Source organism: Oncorhynchus mykiss, chromosome 5, assembly GCF_057628025.1.
Source record: "Oncorhynchus mykiss isolate SJ-2025 chromosome 5, ASM5762802v1, whole genome shotgun sequence".
NCBI classification, from domain to species: domain Eukaryota; kingdom Metazoa; phylum Chordata; class Actinopteri; order Salmoniformes; family Salmonidae; genus Oncorhynchus; species Oncorhynchus mykiss.
The window spans coordinates 83,139,370-83,156,451 of NC_143026.1; the positions used below are offsets into that span (position 1 = coordinate 83,139,370).

At 45.4% G+C, this 17,082-nt stretch overlaps 1 protein-coding gene across 7 annotated transcripts in view; it reads right to left on the bottom strand.

Annotated features, from left to right (window-relative positions):
- Positions 1–17,082, bottom strand: part of LOC110524669 (phosphatase and actin regulator 1) — a 54,278-nt gene that overhangs the window by 8,718 nt on the left and 28,478 nt on the right. For 4 of the 7 annotated variants that reach the window (XM_090236141.1, XM_021604520.3, XM_090236140.1 and 1 more), the window contains exons 2-4: positions 5,610–5,774; positions 365–445; positions 39–164 (exon numbers count right to left, since the gene is read on the bottom strand). In XM_090236141.1, the coding sequence (XP_090092267.1) occupies positions 39–164; positions 365–445; positions 5,610–5,774 (372 nt within the window). Of the gene's footprint in view, positions 1–38; positions 165–364; positions 446–5,609; positions 5,775–10,442; positions 10,975–17,082 lie in introns of those variants that run through there. The other 3 variants (XM_090236139.1, XM_036978549.2, XM_090236142.1) reach the window with 2 other exon arrangements.

The following is a 17,082-nucleotide window of genomic DNA, read 5'->3' on the forward strand; positions in this document are numbered from 1 at the left end:
CAATGGGTGAGTGTGTTGATAGAAGGCCTGAGATGCACCTATGGCTGACACTGCTCCATCCATCAGCTCAGCTCCATCACAATGTGATGGATCAGACCCTCCTAACGCTGGAGACATCCCATTCTCCATATTGACCTCCTCTCCTCTCGTTACTACTGTTCCGTCTGCAGAGAGAGGGAAGGGGGGGTGAACATGTTCCCAGTACATTTCTGACCTGGATTCAATACAGGTGGATACTGTGATGCTGACTGTGTGACTTGATTTTGCCTAAAGGATGTTAGATTACACAACAACGTTTTGCCATCAGTCTCTGCTCTCTAACCTCCCTCTGCTGTCTTCTCCTCTATACCCTCTGACCTCTAACCTTTGTCGTAGATGTCCTTCAGCACTCCTCTCTTGATCAGCTCCTCTCTGCTCTGCCGGGTCGACATCTTCCTCTCCAGGACTGATGGGGCAGGAGATGATATCGCAACAACATTAGGTGGCATTATACATGACATTACTATATTCACTCTGCTCATAACTGGCCTGCAGAGCAGGCACAGGCTACTGATCTGATAAATGATGTAACACTGGTCACTGCCTGTCTGAATCATAACCCAATTATGGCCATGGTGCAGTGATAACATAAGGTTTGTATGGGGTAAGATAATATATATCTGTGTGTGTGTGTGAGGATGTGTGTGTGTTGGTTGCAGAATCTGCACCGACAGCTGGGGGAGAAGCATGAGATTAGAAAACCAGGGCAGCACCCCACTGCTGTGTTTATTTGTGGGCAGAAAGCAGCTAGAACGATGCAACCTAGGGCATGGCCTCTCTATCCAAAATATATAAATTTCATACTGTAGATTAACCTGGACACATGGCTCAGGACTACCTTGCATAACAAACTTGATATTATATCATACACTACTCATCGTATAACATCATACACTACTCAAAAAAATAAAGGGAACACTTAAACAACACAATGTAACTCCAAGTCAATCACACTTCTGTGAAATCAAACTGTCCACTTAGGAAGCAACACTGATTGACAATACATTTCACATGCTGTTGTGCAAATGGAGTAGACAACAGGTGGAAATTATAGGCAATTAGCAAGACACCCCCAATAAAGGAGTGGTTCTGCAGGTGGTGACCACAGACCACTTCTCAGTTCCTATGCTTCCTGGCTGATGTTTTGGTCACTTTTGAATGCTGGCGGTGCTTTCACTCTAGTGGTAGCATGAGACGGAGTCTACAACCCACACAAGTGGCTCAGGTAGTGCAGCTCATCCAGGATGGCACCTCAATGCGAGCTGTGGCAAGAAGGTTTGCTGTGTTTGTCAGCGTAGTGTCCAGAGCATGGAGGCGCTACCAGGAGACAGGCCAGAACATCAGGAGACGTGGAGGAGGCCGTAGGAGGGCAACAACCCAGCAGCAGGACCACTACCTCCGCCTTTGTGCAAGGAGGAGCAGGAGGAGCACTGCCAGAGCCCTGCAAAATGACCTCCAGCAGTCAACAAATGTGCATGTGTCTGCTCAAACAGTCAGAAACAGACTCCATGAAGGTGGTATGAGGGCCCGACATCCACAGGTGGGGGTTGTGCTTACAGCCCAACACCGTGCAGGACGTTTGGCATTTGCCAGAGAACACCAAGATTGGCAAATTCGCCACTGGCGCCCTGTGCGCTTCACAGATGAAAGCAGGTTCACACTGAGCATGTGACAGACGTGACAGTCTGGAGACGCCGTGGAGAGCGTTCTGCTGCCTACAACATCCTCCAGCATGACCGGTTTGGCTGTGGGTCAGTCATGGTGTGGGGTGGCATTTCTTTGGGGGGCCGCACAGCCCTCCATGTGCTCGCCAGAGGTAGCCTGACTGCTATTGGGTACCGAGATGAGATCCTCAGACCCCTTGTGAGACCATATGCTGGTGCGGTTGGCCCTGGGTTCCTCCTAATGCAAGACAATGCTAGACCTCATGTGGCTGAAGTGTGTCAGCAGTTCCTGCAAGAGGAAGGCATTGATGCTATGGACTGGCCCGCCCATTCCCCAGACCTGAATCCAATTGAGCACATCTGGGACATCACGTCTCGCTCCATCCACCAACGCCACGTTGCCCCACAGACTGTCCAGGAGTTGGCGGATGCTTTAGTCCAGGTCTGGGAGGAGATCCCTCAGGAGACCATCCGCCACCTCATCAGGAGCATGCCCAGGCGTTGTAGGGAGGTCATACAGGTACGTGGAGGCCACACACACTACTGAGCCTCATTTTGACTTGTTTTAAGGACATTACATCAAAGTTGGATCAGCCTGTAGTGTGGTTTTCCACTTTAATTTTGAGTGTGACTCCAAATACAGACCTCCATGGGTTGATAAATTTGATTTCCATTGATAATTTTTGTGTGATTTTGTTGTCAGCACATTCAACTATGTAAAGAAAAAATTATTTAATAAGAATATTTCATTCATTCAGATCTAGGATGTGTTATTTTAGTGTTCCCTTTATTTTTTTTGAACAGTGTATATCTTACATAATTCCGGAACATTATTCAATTAAAGAGAGACAGTATTAACTTCAGTAACAGTAAATATAGGTTCAGACTGAATCTGCAGGGAATCTTATCTGGCAACACTTTCACAAGAGTTCTCTACATTTCTGATGAACAAGACTGATCATGTATAAATGTTCTGAAGCACTATTTGATATTTTTAATTTCAGATAATTTATAAAAGGTCTAAGGGGACCTATGCTCTCAGAATCGACCAAGTCTTGCTGATGTCTAACGTGTGCACACACACATCCTGTGGTATCTTTGGCCTTAGCCGCCTGGCTCTGAGGCATCATGGCACCTAACTGCTGTTTACATAATATAGCCATCATACAGTACAGCACCTAGCTGCCCAGCTCTGCTACCCCACAGTACCTACACTACAGCACCTAGCTGCCCAGCTCTGCTACCCCACGATACCTACGGTACAGCACCTAGCTGCCCAGCTCTGCTGCCCCACAGTACCTACAGTACAGCACCTAGCTGCCCAGCCCCACAGTACATCCCCTAGCTGCCCAGCTCTGCTGCCCCACAGTATCTACAGTACAGCACCTAGCTGCCCAGCTCTGCTGCCCCACAGTACATCACCTAGCTGCCCTGCTCTGCTACCCCACAGTACCTACACTACAGCACCTAGCTGCCCAGCTCTGCTACCCCACAATACCTACAGTACAGCACCTAGCTGCCCAGCTCTGCTGCCCCACAGTACCTACAGTACAGCACCTAGCTGCCCAGCTCTGCTGCCCCACAGTACCTACAATACAGCACCTAGCTGCCCAGCTCTGCTGCCCCACAGTACCTTCAATACAGCACCTAGCTGCCCAGCTCTGCTGCCCCACAGTACCTACAGTACAGCACCTAGCTGCCCAGCTCTGCTGCCCCACAGTATCTACAGTACAGCACCTAGCTGCCCAGCTCTGCTGCCCCACAGTACCTACAGTACAGCACCTAGCTGCCCAGCTCTGCTGCCCCACAGTACCTACAATACAGCACCTAGCTGCCCAGCTCGGCTGCCCCACAGTACCTACAGTACAGCACCTAGCTGCCCAGCTCGGCTGCCCCACAGTACCTACAGTACAGCACCTATCTGCCCAGCTCGGCTGCCCCACAGTACCTACAATACAGCACCTATCTGCCCAGCCCCACAGTACCTATAGCACAGCACCTATCTGCCCAGCTCTGCTGCCCCACAGTACCTACAATACAGCACCTATCTGCCCAGCCCCACAGTACCTACAGTACAGCACCTATCTGCCCAGCTCTGCTGCCCCACAGTACCTACAGTACAGCACCTATCTGCCCAGCTCTGCTGCCCCACAGTACCTACAGTACAGCACCTATCTGCCCAGCTCTGCTGCCCCACAGTACCTACACTACAGCACCTAGCTGCCCAGCTCGGCTGCCCCACAGTACCTACAGTACAGCACCTAGCTGCCCAGCTCTGCTGCCCCACAGTACCTACAATACAGCACCTAGCTGCCCAGCTCGGCTGCCCCACAGTACCTACAGTACAGCACCTAGCTGCCCAGCTCTGCTACCCCACAATACCTACAGTACAGCACCTAGCTGCCCAGCTCTGCTGCCCCACAGTACCTACAGTACAGCACCTAGCTGCCCAGCTCTGCTGCCCCACAGTACCTACAGTACAGCACCTAGCTGCCCAGCTCTGCTGCCCCACAGTACCTACAATACAGCACCTAGCTGCCCAGCTCGGCTGCCCCACAGTACCTACAGTACAGCACCTAGCTGCCCAGCTCGGCTGCCCCACAGTACCTACAGTACAGCACCTATCTGCCCAGCTCGGCTGCCCCACAGTACCTACAATACAGCACCTATCTGCCCAGCCCCACAGTACCTATAGCACAGCACCTATCTGCCCAGCTCTGCTGCCCCACAGTACCTACAATACAGCACCTATCTGCCCAGCCCCACAGTACCTACAGTACAGCACCTATCTGCCCAGCTCTGCTGCCCCACAGTACCTACAGTACAGCACCTATCTGCCCAGCTCTGCTGTCCCACAGTACCTACAGTACAGCACCTATCTGCCCAGCTCTGCTGCCCCACAGTACCTACACTACAGCACCTAGCTGCCCAGCTCGGCTGCCCCACAGTACCTACAGTACAGCACCTATCTGCCCAGCTCTGCTGCCCCACAGTACCTACAGTACAGCACCTATCTGCCCAGCTCTGCTGCCCCACAGTACCTACACTACAGCACCTAGCTGCCCAGCTCGGCTGCCCCACAGTACCTACAGCACAGCACCTATCTGCCCAGCTCTGCTGCCCCACAGTACCTACAATACAGCACCTATCTGCCCAGCCCCACAGTACCTACAGTACAGCACCTATCTGCCCAGCTCGGCTGCCCCACAGTTTCTTTCTTTATGCATGTGCACCATCATGCTTTTGACATATGTGTATTTTCAGATTCCACAATGATAGTTGTGGACACTACATCACCGCACTCCCTCTCACTGTGTTTTATCAGTTTCTTTCTGTAAATATGTATTGAACTCCATGACAGTAGTTAAAGCAAGGGTCTATAGCAGCACACAAGTAGACTACAAATGCATGCTGGGCCGGGCATGCCCTGAGTGCGTGAAGTGAGTGCTATTGGAGCGCTACTGGAACGAAATTGGAGAGGCCGAGAATGCCAATGCTCCAGCCTTTGAGAAACTCGCGCCGCGCTCCAGTCAAATTTGGGCACACTCCGCACCTCGCTCACATACTCTGGTACAGTCTTCAACAATCATATAGTACATAGCTACCCAGCAATGCCCTCTGCCTCATAGCACCTATAGCCATACATACATCAACATGACATCAATACACTAAGGTTGTAGCTTTGCCTTGAAGACATAAGACTACAGCTACCGAGAGGTAGAATACAAACGGTTAAGGCTAAGGGGTTAGATCTTAGGGTGTTAGACTAGGGTTAGGGGAGAGGTAGAAAGCAGGGCTTATGGTTCAGGGGTTAGATCTTAGGGTGTTAGACTAGGGTTAGGTGAGAGGTAGAAAGTAGGGCTTATGGTTCAGGGGTAAGGGTTGAAGGTTAGATAGGGGTCTTACCAGCAGATGTCTGCTTGAACTGCTCGCTCTTCTTCTTCCTCCATTTCCACGGTTTGAACAGACGCCCGAGGGTGGCAAACTTGCTCCGTCTGCGAATAGGAGGGGTGTGTGTGCCAGGGACAAGCGAATCAGATCGCATCGCTGCCAGTCGCTCCACCTCCTCAACTGAGAGGAGAGATAGAGGAGAGAAGAGATGAAGAAGAGAGGAGAGATGAAGGGGAGAGGAGAGAAGAAGGGGAGAGAAAACAGTCAATAACATAATCCATAAAACAGTAAAAGAATGAGATTCAAAGTATGTGGTCACATACACATATTTAGCAGATGTTATTGCGGTTGTAGCGAAATGCTTGTGTTCCTAGCTCCAACATTGCAGTAATATCTAACAATTCACAACAATACACAAATCTAAAAGGAAAAGAATGGAATAAAGAAATATATAACTATCAAGACGAGCAATGTCGGAGCGGCTTTGACTAAAATACAGCAGAATAGAATACAGACCGACAGGATGCTCTCAATTGTGCCTGAGATGAGTAAAGCAGTATGTAAGCCTCTAAGGTGTAAGGTTGAGTAACCGGGTGGTAGCTGGCTAGTGAAGGCTATTTAACAGGCTGATGGCCTTGAGATAGAAGCTGTTCTTCAGTCTCGGTCCCAGCTTTGATGCACCTGTACTGACCTCTCCTTCTGGATGGTAATGGGATGAACAGGCAGTGGCTCAGGTGGTTGATGTCCATTGATCTTTTTGGCCTTCCAATGACATCAGGTGCTGTAAGTGTCCTGGAGGGCTGGCAGTGTGCCCCGGTGATGTGTTGTGCAGACCGTACCACCCTCTGGAGAGCCCTGCGGTTGCGGGCGGTGCAGTTGCCGTACCAGGCGGTGACACAGACCGACAGGATGCTCTCAATTGTGCATCTGTAAAAGTTTGAGGCTCTTAGGGGCCAAGCCAAATTTCTTCAACCTCCTGAGGTTGAAGAGGCGTTGTTGCGCCTTATTCACCACACTGTGTGGGTGGACCATTTCAGATCGTCAGTGATGTGTACGCCGAGGAACTTGAAGCTTTCATCCTTCTCTACTGCGGTCCTGTCAATGTTACACAGCCCAGTTAGGGGCGTGCTCCCTCTGCTGTTTCCTAAAGCCCATGATCAGCTCCGTCATTTGTTTGATGTTGAGGGAGAGGTTATTTTCCTGGCACCACTCCACCAGGGAGTTGTTGTTGGTAATCAGGCCTACTACTGTTGTCATCTGCAAACTTGATAATTGAGTTGGAGGCGTGCGTGGCCACACAGTCATGTGTGAACAGGGAGTACAGGAGGGGGTTGAGCGCGCACCCTTGTGAGGCCCCCTGTGTTGAGGATGAGCAAAGTGGAGGTGTTTTTCCTACCTTCACCACCTGGGGGCGGCCTGTCAGGAAGTCCAGGACCCAGTTGCACAGGGTGGGGTTCAGACCCAGGGCCTCAAGCTTAATGATGAGCATGGAGGGTACTATGGTGTTGAAGGCTGAGCTATAGTCAAGGAGCAATTTATCTGAATCCTTCTAATTAATAGATAAGGAAGAAACCATGGTAATATAAATCATTACACAAGGAAGGATGACGATGGAAGGTTTACAAGAGTAAAAAAAAAATCTTTCTCCACATGATACACAGCCCAGTTTGGTCTCTCTTTCTCTAAAGTATTCACTCCCCTTGGCATTTTTCCTATTTTGTTGCCTTACAACCTGGAATTAAAATAGATTTTGGGGGGATTTGTATCATTTGATTTACACAACATGCCTACCATTTTGAAGATGCAAAATATTTTTTATTGTGAAGCAAACAAGAAATAAGAGTTGGATGGGTTTCGCTGGTGTACAGCAATCTAAGTCATACCACAGATTCTCAACTGGATTGAGGTCTGGGCTTTGACTAGGCTATTCCAAAACATTTAAATGTTTCCCCTTAAACCACTCGAGTGTTGCTTTAGCAGTATGCTTAGGGTTATTGTCCTGCTGGAAGGTTAATCTCTGTCCCAGTCCCAAATCTCTGGAAGAGAATCAGTTTCCCTCAAGAATTTCCCTGTATTTAGCACCATCCATCATTCCTTCAATTCTGACCAGTTTCTCAGTTCCTGCCAATGAAAAACATCCCCACAGCATGATGCTGCCACCACCATGCTTCACTGTGGGGACGAGGTTCTTGGAATGATGGATTTTGGGTTTGAGCCAGACATTTTCTTTGATGGCCAAAGAGCTCAATTTTAGTCTCATCTGACAGAGTACCTTCTTCCATATGTTTGGGGAGTTTCCCACATGCCCTTTGGCGAACCCCAAAAGTGCTTGCTTATCTTTTTTTTAAGCAATGGCTTTTTTTCTGGCCACTCATCCGTAAAGCCCAGCTCTGTGGAGTGTTCGGCTTAAAGTGGTCCTACGGACAGATACTCCAATCTCCGCTGTGGAGCTTTGCAGCTCTTTCAGGGTTATCTTTGGTCTCTTTGTTGCCTCTCTGATTAATGCCCTGCTTCCCTGGTCCGGGAGTTTTGGTGGGTGGTCCTCTCTTGGCGGGTTTGTTGTGATGCCTGCAGCTTCATTAAATAGTACCCACAAAACACCAGTCTCAACGTCAATAGTGAATAGGCGACTCCGGGATCCTGGCCTTCTAGGCAGAGTTGCAAAGAAAAAGCCATGTCTCAGACTGGCCAATAAAAATAAAAGATTAAGGTGGGCAAAAGAACAGAGCCACTGGACAAAGGAACTCTGCCTAGAAGGCCAGCATCTAGGAGTCCCCTCTTCACTGTTGACAGTGAGACTGGTATTTTGCGGGTACTATTTAATGAATCTTCCAGGTGAGGCGTCTGTTTCTCAAACTAGACCCTAATGTACTTGTCCTCTTGTTCAGTTGTGCACTGGGGCCTCCCAGTCCTCTTTCTATTCTGGTTAAAGACAGTTTGTGCTGTTCTGTGAAGGGAGTAGTACACAGTGTTGTATGAGATCTTCAATTTCTTGGAATTTCTCGCATGGAATAGCCTTCATTTCTCAGAACAAGAATAGATTGACGAGTTTCAGATGAAAGATCTTAGATTCTGCCCATTTTTAGCCTGTAATCGAAATCCCAAATGCTGATTGTCCAGATAGTCAACTAGTCTAAAGAAGGCCAGTTTTATTGCTTCTTTAATCAGAAAAGCTTTCAACTGTGCTAACATAATTGCAAAAGGGTTTTATAATGATCAATTAGCCTTTTAAAATGATAAACTTGGATTAGCTAACACAATGTGCCATTGGAACACAGTAGTGATGGTTGCTGATAATGGCCTCTGTACGCCTATCGAGATATTCCATTAAAATCAGGCGTTTCCAGCTACAATAGTAATTTACAACATTAACAATGTCTACACTGTATTTCTGATTAATTTGATGTTAATTTAATGGACACACAAAATTTGCTTTTCTTTAAAAAACAAGGACATTTCTAAGTGACCCCAATCTTTTGAAGGGTAGAGTATATCTCTCTCTCCCTGAGCTATGATATGCTCTGCACTGTAAGAGAGATGTCAGACTGTTCTAAAGTAATTACACTGCTCTCCTTACTCCATTTTCTCATTTTTCCATTTCCAAACTCCCCCCTCCTTCCCATAACACCGGTCTTCCTACCAGGCTGGACTGCTTGGAAAAAAGGCATGGTGCCCAGATCACAGGGACAGGGGAAAAATATTTGAATTCAAATAAAAAATACTAACTCAAACTCATGCGTGCGTACACATGCACACACACACACCCTTTAGTCTGCACAAAGAGCAAGTGTGTGTGTGGGGGCACAGGGGTTGGCGGGGGGAGCTATTTATAACTTGTCAGAAATATCCAGATCAACTAGCCCATGTCAGCTAATGTTTTTAGCTATGTTTTTTAGCCCATACATTTTGTTGTAATGTTTGAGTCACTCAAATATCACATGAATACACGTTGGCGAAATGTGTAGACTTGCAAGAAAATGTGCTTTAAAACTGCATTCATTTTCTCTGCACCTCATGACAATATGTGTAAAATAAGCTTTAAAACCTACAACAACAAAACAACTATCCACCTTGAAGAGGTGTGTGAACAGTTTGTGTCATGAACAGTGCTTGTGCCCTTAGAAATAGACATGGTGGGCCTGGGTGAAGTTTGGGAACACCTTATGCCATTGCACCCTGACCTCACATTCCACCTTATCAAGAGGGAACAAAAAACAAACAAATCCAACATCGTTGCATAATAAAATAGTAGTAACAACCTAAGTGCAAAGGAGAGGAGACAGACCTATCAACTGAATTAACTATGGAATGCATTTCAATTATTATGCTTTTCATATGCACTTGTTATAGTAAATAGAACGGTACATCTCAGGCTTGTAGCCTACTGGAGCCAGGGGCTGTTTGAACAACTCCATCACAACCACATTCAAAACACAGCATAAGAATAAAAATACTATTCCAATGCTATTCTGCCTGGATATATATTCAATAGCCTAATGCTTACAAAACACCATATACTAGTACACCCACAGAAATATTCTGACTCAGAGTAGTATTATTTATTGTTATGATTTGAAAAGAACTCAGCAGCCTGTCCACAGAGAAAAACAGCCCGCCGTGGGGCAGGCAAAGGCAAGCGAGCAAGCCAAGGGAGCGGTCGCTTTGAGGAGCAGCGTAAACATGAAGTGGGAGATGATCAAAAACATCTCCTACTGGTTGAATCAACGTTGTTTCATGTAATTGCAATTCAATTAAGTGGAAACAACGTGAAATAGACTTTGAATTGATGCCTGTGCCCAGTGGGCTCTTCCTGCTGCTGTGAAAACCTCAACGCTCCTCTCCACTCACCTTCATGTGGGTCTGCGCCGCGGCAGTTGCTGCATATGTGCTTGATCTCCTTCCCGATCTGGCAGTGGATCATGAAAGGAATGTTGTTGTTGTTTGCCACGGGTTGCTGCTGCTGTTGCTTACCGCTACCGCTGCGATTCTTGGACGTCTTCCGAAGCAGGTAAAACGCTCTCCTCATCGGCGGCTTCTCCTCGATAACGGCTGGGAGTGGGGAGGGAGCGTCGTTCCGAGAACCAGACGCGTACCAGGAGCTCATAACGGCGTATGTAGGAACCGCTATGGTTAGGCAAAGCAGGGCTATGGCTGTGTGGGGTGGATCCGCTGATCCTGATTCGCTCTCAGATATGCAGTCAGGTGGGCTTTAAAACGGTCTTTACGCTCTAGTCAAACTGTCTACTCCAATACTGATGACCTCCGCAGACCTAAAATAACTGCCCGCCAAACCCTGGCTTTGTGCATGGGGGCCAACGACTTCAGAGTTAGGGCTACGTAAATTCGTCCGTCTTTGTATTATATGTCCAGTTATTCGGAGGTTCTTCTCCATTTATTTAGGGGTCCAATCCCTGTTTATGTATCCTTGTACGTCATCACATTTGAATCTGCCTCTCAACTGCATGGGCATGGTTTACAGTCTCCCTAAATACTGGTTTCCAGTAGTTACCACAGACACAAAGTCTATATCGTAAAAATTAATGAAAGCAAAAATTTGTTTTTTTGGCCTTAATTTAAGGTTAGGGTTATGCATAAGGTTAGCAGTGTGTTAATTAATGACTGGTTTAAGTGGATGCAATAAATGATAAATTACAACAGAAGACCAGCAGGCTCTGGGCCTCGTAGGGTAAGAGTTGAATCAAATCAAATACCCTTGCTATACGCCTAACACCCAATGCACAGACCCATATTCATTATAGCGGCCTTAACAGCCAAATGGCAGATTTTAACACACACACACACTAAATTGCTTTAATAGCCCACTAGGGAGCAAGAAATACTATACTGCCAAGCTAATCAGGCTAAATTGTGAAAGACTCCAGCCTCCCTAGCCATAGAATGTTCTCTCTGCTATCGCACAGCAAGCGGTACCAGAGCGCCAAGTCTAGGTCCAAGACGCTTCTAAACAGCTTCTACCCCCGAGCCATAAGACTCCCGAACATCTAATCAAATGACTACCCAGACTATTTGCATTGCCCCCCCCCCCACGCCCCACGCATAGTCACTTTAATAACTCTACCTACATGTACATATTACCTCAATTACCTTGACTAACCGGTGCCCCCGCACATTGACTCTGTACCGGTACCCCCTGTATATAGCCTTGCTATTGTTGTTATACTGCTCTTTAAGTATTTGTTATTGTTATTTGTTTCTTTTTTAAGGATTTTTCTTAAAAACTTATTTGGGACTGGGGGGCAGTATTGAGTAGCTTGCATGAATAAGGTACCCAGAGTAAACTGCCTGCTACTCAGGCCCAGAAGCTACAATATGCATATAATTAGTAGATTTGGATAGAAAACACTCTGAAGTGTCTAAAACTGTTTGGATGATGTCTGTGAGTATGACAGAACTCATATGGCAGGCAAAAACCTGAGAAACAATCCAACCAGGAAGTGGGAAATCTGAGGTTTGTAGTTTTCAAGTCATTGCCTATCCAATATACAGTGTCTATGGGGTCATATTGCACTTCCTAAGGCTTTCACTAGATGTCAACAGTCTTTAGAACCTTGTTTCAGGCTTCTACTATGAAGGGGGAGCGAATAAGAGCTGTTTGATCGAGGGGTCTGGCAGAATGCCATGAGCTAAGTCACGCGCGCGGCCGTGAGAGCGAGCTGCGTTCCCTTTCATTTCTAAAGACAAAGGAATTGTCCGGTTGGAATATTATTGAAGATTTATGATAAAAACATCCTAAAGATTGACTATATGCATCGTTTGACATGTTTCTATGAACTGTATTGGAACTGTTTTGACTTTTCGTCTGGACTAAGTGCCTGCGCCTTGTGAATTTGGATTTGTGAACTAAACGTGCAAACAAAAAGGAAGTATTTGTTCATAAATTATGGATTTTATCGAACAAAACAAACATTAATTGTGGAACTGGGATTCCTGGGAGTGCATTCCGATGAAGATCATCAAAGGTAAGTGAATATTTATAATGCTATTTCTGAGTTTTGTGATACCTCTCCTTGGTTGAAAAATGGCTGTATGTTTTTCTGTGGCTAGGCGCTGACCTAACATAGTTGCATGGTGTGTTTTTACCGTAAAGTTTTTTAAAAATCTGACACAGCGGTTGCATTAAGGAGAAGTTTATCTATAATCGTATGGATAACACTTGTATCTTAGATCAATGTTTATGATGAGTATTTCTGTAATTTGATGTGGCTCTCTGCACTTTTGTTTGTTTGAGACAATGCATTTCTGAACATAACGCACCAATTTCAAATTAGGTTTTTGGACATAAAGATTAACTTTATCGAACAAAACACACATTTATTGTCTAACATGGAGTCCTGGGAGTGCCATCCGGTGAAGATCATCAAAGGTTAGTGATTAATTTTAATGATATTTCTGTCGTTTGTGACATCTCTCCTTCTTTGGAAAATTGCTGTATGGTTTTCTGTGGCTAGGCACTACCTAACATAACCACATGGTGTGCTTTCGCCGTAAAGTCTTTTTGAAATCAGACACTGTGGCTGGATTAACAAGAAGTTTATCTTTAAAATGGTGTATAATACTTGTATGTTTGAGGAATTTTAATTATGAGATTTCTGTTGTTTGAATTTGGCGCCCTGCAATTTCACTGGCTGTTGGCGAGGTGGGACGCCCACATATCCCAGAGAAGTTAAAACTGCATTGTTGGTTAAGGGCTTGTAAGTAAGCATTTCACTGTAAGGTCTACATCTGTTGTATTCGGCGTATGTGACAAATACAATTTGATTTGATGCGCGCATGTGTGTGCGCTCTAGTGTGTGTGTGTGTGCGCACATGCCTGTGTGTATGTGTAGGTTTAGAAGGCTATCCATTCAGTCACAGTACTGATTTGGCTCAGTGTGCTACAAGCTGGTGTTTCATCTGGATAAGAAACACATTTTAATGACTTACTAGAATAGAGAAAATAAGAGAGAGAGAGACTGAGAGAATGTGTTATGTTTACTGTTAATTTTTTATTGTTTATTTCACTGTTGTTTATTATCTATTTAACTTGCTTTGGCAATGTAAACATTGGGTTCTCATGCCAATAAAGCATTGCCAAAGCAAGTGAAATAGATAATAAACAACAGTGAAATAAACATAAAGAATTACACTCACAAATGTTTCAAAGGAATAAACACATTTCAAATATTATGTTATTATGTTTCAAATGTCATATTATGCTATCTCTCGCTCTCTCAAATGTCATATTATGCTATCTCTCGCTCTCTCAAATGTCATATTATGCTATCTCTCGATCTCTCAAATGTCATATTATGCTATCTCTCGCTCTCTCAAATGTCATATTATGCCATCTCTCGCTCTCTCAAATGTCATATTATGCTATCTCTCGCTCTCTCAAATGTCATATTATGCTATCTCTCGATCTCGCAAATGTCATATTATGCTATCTCTCAATCTCTCAAATGTCATATTATGCCATCTCTCGCTCTCTCAAATGTCATATTATGCTATCTCTCGCTCTCTCTTTCCCTCTTTCTCTCCTCTTTTTTAAAGGAAATCTCAATCCCCTCCTCCAGGCCTGATGCCTTCACAGCATGCAACACTGTTATCCCTGCTGGACGCTTACAGTAGAACGAAGATTATCACTGCTCAGTGTGTGAGAGTGAGTGAGTGAGTGAGAAGGGAAAAAAACGAATTCTGCAGAAATATCATGTATGACTCATCCTTCAATCATTCTCTATATTCCTTTCTTATAGAGAAGATGGAGAGAGAAGAGGAGAGGAAGAGGATGGTGCAACATGGATGATATAGCGAAGGCCATTTGCAGGTAATAATTGCAACGTATAAGTCCAATACATATCAACATACAGGAAAATATTATTCAATCTGACACACCATAGCATCTTGTGACGCTGTAGCCCTGGTTGATGCTAGACCAGGGATAGGAAACTCCAGTCATCAGGTGCCTGATTGGTGTCACACTTTTCCCCCAAGCCCCAGCTAACACACCTGACTCAATAATCAACTAATCATGATCTTCAGTTTAGAATGCAATTTGTTTATCAGCTGTGTTTGCTAGAGATGGGGAAAGGAGTTTCCCATCCTTGTGCTAGAGGTTTATTTACCATGAGAGCGATAGGTGGACCAGGATTAGTTTATTTATGTAGCGCTACTGCCCCCTGCTGACAGATATAGATGTCACTTATTGGAGCAGTAGTTTCCTATTATCAACAGCAGGTAGCGATAGCTAATATGAGCTGGAATTTACAATCACAGTAGTGGCTCATTCCGCAGTACAAAGGGAGCAAGACATTGACAATGCAGCCTCTCTAACACACATGACTATGCAAACGAGCACATACACATATACTTAATCGCTCTCTCTCTCATTTCAATTTAAGGGGCTTTATTGGCATGGGAAACATGTTTAAATAAACAATTAAAAATGAACAGTAAACATTATACTCACAAAAGTTCCAAAAGAATAAAGACATTCCAATCTCTCTCTCTCTCTCTCTCTCTCTCTCTCTCTCTCTCCATACCCCCCCCCTCTCTCTCTCTCTCTCTCCGTCTCTGTCTCTCCATCTCTTCCTCTTTCCCTCTCCAACCCAGTCATGGTGCTGAGTGTAGCAGTCCTGCCTGATTGACTGTGTAAGTCAATCAGGGAGGAGAGAGGAGGGTAATCATAGCTGACTCTGTAATCATTCATGTAAAATGTCAAGATGGGATAGTTAAATAGGGGACCTGAGGAGATCCAACCATGTGCTGCAGGTGTATGAATGTGTGTGTGTGTGTGTATGAGTGTGTGTCCAAATGCTTGCATGATAGTGAGCACAATATGTGCTGTATGTATGTTTGCCTAAAAGCTTGTATGACATTTCACACATTGTGCAAACTATGTGCTGTGTGTGTGTGTGTGTGTGCAATTACATAACAACATGTTAAAAAGTCACCCGTGGCCTCCCAGGTTGCGCAGTGGTTAAGGGCGCTGTACTGCAGCACCAGCTGTGCCACCAGAGACTCTGGGTTCGCGCCCAGGCTCTGTCGTAACCGGCCGCGACCGGGAGGTCTGTGGGGCGACGCACAATTGGCCTAGCGTCGTCCGGGTTAGGGAGGGTTTGGCCGGTAGGAATATCCTTGTCTCATCGCGCACCAGCGACTCCTGTGGTGGGCCGGGCGCAGTGCACGCTAACCAAGGTTGCCAGGTGCACGGTGTTTCCTCCGACACATTGGTGTGGCTGGCTTCCGGGTTGGATGCGCGCTGTGTTGTGGTTGTGTATCGGAGGACCTTCGTCTCTCCCGAGCCCGTACAGGAGTTGTAGCGATGAGACAAGATAGTCTGCTAACAATTGGATTCCACGAAATTGGGGAGAAAATGGGGTAAAAATTTAATTTAAAAATAAAAATAAATAAAAAAAGTTCCCCCTTCTGACTGATGCTGATTGACTGTGTAGATTAGAAGCAGACTGTAGATTGTAGAAGCAGACTGTAGATTGTAGAAGCTGACTGTTGATTGTAGAATTAGACTCTAGATTGTAGAAGCAGACTGTAGATTGTAGAAGCAGACTGTAGATTGTAGAAGCAGACTGTAGATTGTAGAAGCAGACTGTAGATTGTAGAAGCAGATTGTTGATTGTAGAATTAGACTAGATTGTAGAAGCAGACTGTAGATTGTAGAAGCAGATTGTTGTTTAGAAGCAGATTGTAGATTGTAGAAGCAGATTGTAGTTTAGAAGCAGACAGTTGTTTAGAAGCAGATTGTAGATTAGAAGCAGAATGTAGATTGTAGAAGCAGACTGTAGATTGTAGAAGCAGACTGTAGATTGTAGAAGCAGACTGTAGATTAGAAGCAGACTGTAGATTAGAAGCAGACTGTAGAAGCAGACTGTAGATTAGAAGCAGACTGTAGATTAGAAGCAGACTGTAGATTAGAAGCAGACTGTAGATTATAGAAGCAGAATGTAGATTGTAGAAGCAGATTGTAGATTGTAGAAGCAGATTGTAGTTTAGAAGCAGACAGTTGTTTAGAAGCAGATTGTAGATTAGAAGCAGAATGTAGATTGTAGAAGCAGACTGTAGATTGTAGAAGCAGACTGTAGATTGTAGAAGCAGACTGTAGATTAGAAGCAGACTGTAGAAGCAGACTGTAGAAGCAGACTGTAGATTAGAAGCAGACTGTAGATTAGAAGCAGACTGTAGATTAGAAGCAGACTGTAGATTATAGAAGCAGAATGTAGATTGTAGAAGCAGACTGTAGATTGTAGAAGCAGACTATAGATTGTAGAAGCAGACTGTAGATTAGAAGCAGACTGTAGATTAGAAGCAGACTAGATTGTAGAAGCAGACTGTAGAAGCAGACTGTAGATTAGAAGCAGACTGTAGATTGTAGAAGCAGACTGTAGAAGCAGACTGTAGTTTAGAAGCAGACTGTAGTTTAGAAGCAGACTGTAGATTGTAGAAGCAGACTGTAGATTGTAGAAGCAGACTGTAG